This window comes from Cystoisospora suis, assembly GCF_002600585.1.
Source record: "Cystoisospora suis strain Wien I chromosome Unknown contig_8618, whole genome shotgun sequence".
Classification (NCBI taxonomy): domain Eukaryota; phylum Apicomplexa; class Conoidasida; order Eucoccidiorida; family Sarcocystidae; genus Cystoisospora; species Cystoisospora suis.
In genome coordinates this window covers 4,855-6,007 of record NW_027161396.1, presented here as the reverse complement: position 1 = coordinate 6,007, position 1,153 = coordinate 4,855, and the positions used below count along the sequence as shown (strand labels likewise).

At 42.0% G+C, this 1,153-nt stretch overlaps 1 protein-coding gene across 1 annotated transcript; it reads right to left on the bottom strand.

Annotated features, from left to right (window-relative positions):
* Nucleotides 1-30: 30 nt before the first annotated feature.
* On the bottom strand, nucleotides 31-1,115 carry CSUI_010860 (uncharacterized protein). The gene has a single exon (XM_068070961.1). The coding sequence runs from the start codon at nucleotides 377-379 to the stop codon at nucleotides 155-157; it is 225 nt and encodes a 74-aa protein (XP_067917064.1). The 5' UTR covers nucleotides 380-1,115; the 3' UTR covers nucleotides 31-154.
* Nucleotides 1,116-1,153: the final 38 nt, after the last annotated feature.

Below are 1,153 nucleotides of genomic sequence, written 5' to 3'. Positions count from 1 at the left end.
AGAAAGAAAAGAGAAAGAAAAGAGACAGAAGTCCAATCAAAGCCAAGAAAGAAAATTAAAAAGCGTAGATAAGAATGAAGAATACAAGATAAGCAAAGTTAGAATATACAGTCATTATGATCATGTATGAAGATTAAGAAGAGCTGTCCATACATCAGAAAGGAGATAAGATAAGAAGAAGGATCTGTGATGCCTTTCTAGTCTTCTTCATCTTCATTATCTTCATCTTCATTATCTTCATCTTCGCTTCTTCTCTTTCTCTCTCGAATCTCTCTCCTTCTTCTTCGTCTTTCTTTCTCACTCTCTTTCTTCTTTCTCCCCTTCTTCTCTTGCTACGACTCATCTCTTTCTTGTGAGAACGAGAAGAAGGGAAGCGCATGCAGTCATCCAGCTAGCCAGACAGACAACCTCTGTACACGGGAGTCAAGAGAAGAAAAGAGAGAGAAGAAGACGAAGAGGAGAAGAAGCGGAAGAAGGAAAGGAGAGAAGAAAGAAGAGATGAAGAAAGAGAGCCCAAGAAGGCTATCAAACCCCCTTGGAAACCCCACAAAGAGACAAGAGGAGAGACAAGGAGACAGGAGACATCGAAGGAGAAGAACTTGTGAAGAGAAAGAGTGTGATAGGCAGGATATACACCCCTTAATCTTCAAGAAGAAGAAGAAGAACGGCGATAGAGAGAGGGAGAGACAAACCGAGCAGGGGGGAGAAGAGGTGTGAAAAAGAGAATGTGTCTACTTTTCTCGCCTCTTCACCTTCTGCTACTCTAATCATTATAACCTTACCCCTTCCTCATTCCTCTTTATCTTCTTCATTTCTATGGAAGTTCTTCTTCTGCTTCTTCGCTCTTGTTCATCTTATCAGTCAAAAGGAGAGACATCGTCTACCTACCTAGCTACGTATCTACCTGCCTATCTATCTCTTTATCTCTTTATCTATCTTCTTCTTTCAAAGTCTCTCTCCCTCTCCCTTTCTCGTTCCTCTCGTCTTCGCCGTGTTGTGCGTATCTTTTATCTCTAGCTAGCTGCGCAGGTGGTAAGAACGAAGACTTGTCTATTCTCTATTCTCCAACAGGATCCTTCCTCTTCTTGTTCCTTGGCTAGCGTAGAGAAAGCACTCTCATCACTGCTACGCACGCTATGAAAAGAAGAAGAAG

Excerpts from the sequence above, each read along its gene's own strand:
- CSUI_010860 (XM_068070961.1), bottom strand. The coding sequence starts at position 379 with ATGCGCTTCCCTTCTTCTCGTTCTCACAAGAAAGAGATGAGTCGTAGC.